The following is a 3,142-nucleotide window of genomic DNA, read 5'->3' on the forward strand; positions in this document are numbered from 1 at the left end:
CATAGCAAAATGTTTGCCCTGAGGCCCCCTAGACAGTTCCTCTGGCCATGGATGAAATTATGTATTTTCATCAGCAAATATCCTAGTTAGCAGGTTCTCAATTTCCATTATGTTTGGATTTGTATTTAGATTTGGTGAGAGCAATTTTACTGACTCAGTATGTTATTAAGTGTTTTGTTTTGGACTAAATATCTTGTCTATACACTGGTGGATGCCAAATATTTACTTCTGTTCGGTATCTACATCCCAAAAAAGATCAGATTAACAACCATTTTTAACAACACGTGTTTTATTTACTTAAAAAAGTGAGAGACATTTAAGAGTGTACACACAATACATTACGCATCAGAAACAAAAATTGATACAGGCAAATAGAAATATGTATACAAAAAGAAAAACAACAAAAAAACACATGGCTCAATATAGAATACTGATATGGGAAGTAAATTCAACACACTGATCCGTCAAGATGTCCACAACCTTGACTTATGTGTCTTAAGTGTCAGTTTGGGTAAAAATTGTGTGGGGGTCAAACAAAGGAGTGAATTTAGCAGAGACATGAACCGACCCCGTCACCACAATTCTCATTGGTATTTCAAAAGGAGCCTACACTAAATCCAAGAGCTTTTGTTTTTGTTCTTTTTTTTCTTTTTCTTTTTCTTTTTTACACGAGTATAGACATGTACATGGGCACTAAGTGGTTGTGATTGCACGGTGCTACTTTGTCATCATCTCCACAGTTGTGGTATCATTGCCTCCGTTAACGTCGTAGTCACCTGCTGGACCGCTGACCAGGACCTTCATGCGCTCGGGGAAATCGTCAAATTTGGGGGAGAGCAAGAAATCGTAGATGAGAGCAGCCGCTACGCCCCCGCACATGGGCCCCACCCAGTACACCTGCAATAGAAAACACTGATCAATGTCCGGATCTTTTTTCTTTTTCTTTCTTCCCTATCACCAGACATGTGCAAACCAATGTTATCACAGGAAGAAATAAAGTGGATGACGCAAAGATAGCGATCCGGGTCAAAAGGTTTACTTTAATCGATATCTCAGCCAGGATAAACAATAGGAAGGGTATAACTGATTAACTGGAGGATATGGAGCTTCTGAATTATTTAAGCTTGACATAGTGTAATATGCATGCAGAAAAATGTCAGGCATGCGTTAAGTGCCTGTCTGCTTCCCTCTTTGACTTACCCAGTGGTTTTCAAAGTTGTTCAGGATCAAAGCTGGACCAAAGGAGCGAGCCGGATTGATGCCACAGCCTGTGTAGCTGATCTGTAATCAACAACAAAGAGGCAATGTAAGAGGATATCTTCAGCTACATGGTCGGGTGGACTGCTGGTGGTGGTGGTGGTGGCGGTATTAATAAAAAAGGGCAGAAATGCATGATATTATTCCACCCTGAGAGCTCTGTCATGTTTGCTGCTGTGCTTAATCCTGGATAAACATAACTGCTGCTATAGGGACGGTTGTAAGGTGCAACTTACAGCTGCCAAGTGTCCCAGGCAGACCGAGAGGCCAATGGCCAAGGGTGCAGAGCCCGTGACATCACGCCGCCTTTTATCAGTGACTGCAATGACACACAGCACAAGCTGGAAGGTTGCCAGGAGCTCGATACCAACGCCTTGGCTGGGAGTAACGCCATTGAGCTACGAGAGTGAGAGAAGAATCCAAAACAACAAGAGTTTGTCAGTTAGTGTCAGTTAGATGGATTAGTTCAACCATCATTACAACTTGCCACTTAGTGGTCACTGGAACTGCCACCAAGTATGAAAGCAATTTGGCAGAGACTCAAATGCCACATTGTGTATAATTTTCTTTAATTTATAGAAAAACATTTTGTGGTACTGTATAATTTATTATTATTTATTCTGTGTGCAGCTGTGAGTGAATGTGTGTGTGTGTGTATGTGCGTGTGTGTGTGAATCAGAACAGTTTCTCCACAGTGAAATGTCATGCCTCACTAATCTCTTGCTTTTCAGTAATACAGCAGCTGAATGACACAACTCATTACAAATAGGTTCAAGAAAAAAAATTGTAGCATCAACATGATTCATTATGTATCAAATTTCCCAAAACAGCTGAGGCATAAATGTCAGTGTTGATGCTGCATGTTTTTATCTGCAAATTCTTGTGTGTGTGTGTGTGTGTGTGTCATCACTATTTAATAACAAGCATTGACAGAATGTCATAAGAACAACACAAACAGTGCCAAAGTCTCAGTTTTCACTCTGAGGTCAACATTAGACTAAAAAGTTGTGTTAAATAATGCTGTTACATCATACTGCACAGTGTGGGAGCCCCCAAAATTTAAATGCCATATAATCACATGTTTAGTCAGTGACATGGAAATTATGAAAGGTTTTACTTACAGAGTTGAGCCCCAGTGCAGTAATGGCACTTGGACGTGCTCCATATACGATGCCACTGGCCAGAGCTGAACCCAGCATCTGAGCTACTATGTACATGACGGCCTTGAACACGCTGATCTGGCAGCTGGCGAGCATCCCGAGGGTCACTGCAGGATTCAGGTGGGCTCCACTGATGTGGCCTAAACTCTGGGCCAGCGTGGCAATGGACAGTCCGAAGGCCAGAGACACCTTCACCTCCTGGTCTGGATGTGTGTTGCTCGTGTTCCCGATGGCTGCTGCAATGCTGAGGAAAATGAAAAGGGTCATTCCCACCAGTTCAGCCAGAACGGCCCTCCAGAACTCTTTGCTCTTGAACTCCCTCATGGTGGTGGCAGGGTGGCTGCTCTGGCTGTGGGTTTAGGCTGGACCTGTGTAAAGTGTCTGTACTAACAAACAACAGCAACAAGCTGCATATATAAGGCCCGGGCTGATAATGGTCAGTGGGCGGGCTTTAAAAAAAACTGAAAGAGAGGGCCACACTGAATTAATGAGGAATCCAAAAGACTGGTCTTTCACTTCCCTCCCTCTGCTCCCTCACCCGCTCTCCTCCTCCTCCTCCTCCTTCTCCTCCTCCCCCTATCCTCCAGCCCCTCTCCCAGTACCTCCCAGTGCACCACTTTCTGGTCTTTGGACTTTTGCAAGTTACAGAACAAGGTCCTACACCAGCTGTAACCATATGGTACATTATCCACTCTGTTGTACTACAGAGCTCCTTAATGTGAGTT

At 43.4% G+C, this 3,142-nt stretch overlaps 1 protein-coding gene across 1 annotated transcript; it reads right to left on the reverse strand.

Annotated features, from left to right (window-relative positions):
* Positions 1-277: 277 nt before the first annotated feature.
* LOC311001147 (aquaporin-1-like) lies at positions 278-2,881 on the reverse strand. Its single transcript, XM_083992143.1, has 4 exons — positions 2,379-2,881; positions 1,494-1,655; positions 1,201-1,281; positions 278-897 (listed from the first exon to the last, which is right to left on the reverse strand). The coding sequence occupies exons 1-4, from the start codon at positions 2,739-2,741 to the stop codon at positions 718-720; spliced, it is 786 nt and encodes a 261-aa protein (XP_083848269.1). The 5' UTR covers positions 2,742-2,881; the 3' UTR covers positions 278-717.
* Positions 2,882-3,142: the final 261 nt, after the last annotated feature.

This window comes from Trachurus trachurus, assembly GCF_905171665.1.
Source record: "Trachurus trachurus genome assembly, chromosome: 17".
NCBI lineage: Eukaryota > Metazoa > Chordata > Actinopteri > Carangiformes > Carangidae > Trachurus > Trachurus trachurus.

Bases quoted from the DNA above. Each gene is read 5' to 3' on its own strand.
- LOC311001147 (XM_083992143.1), bottom strand. From the start codon at position 2,741: ATGAGGGAGTTCAAGAGCAAAGAGTTCTGGAGGGCCGTTCTGGCTGAA. The intron at 1,282-1,493 runs GTAAGTTGCACC...TGTTGATTACAG, and splicing joins GCCTGGGACACTTGGCAGCT to ATCAGCTACACAGGCTGTGG. The intron at 898-1,200 runs GTAAGTCAAAGA...TTTCTATTGCAG, and splicing joins ACAACTTTGAAAACCACTGG to GTGTACTGGGTGGGGCCCAT.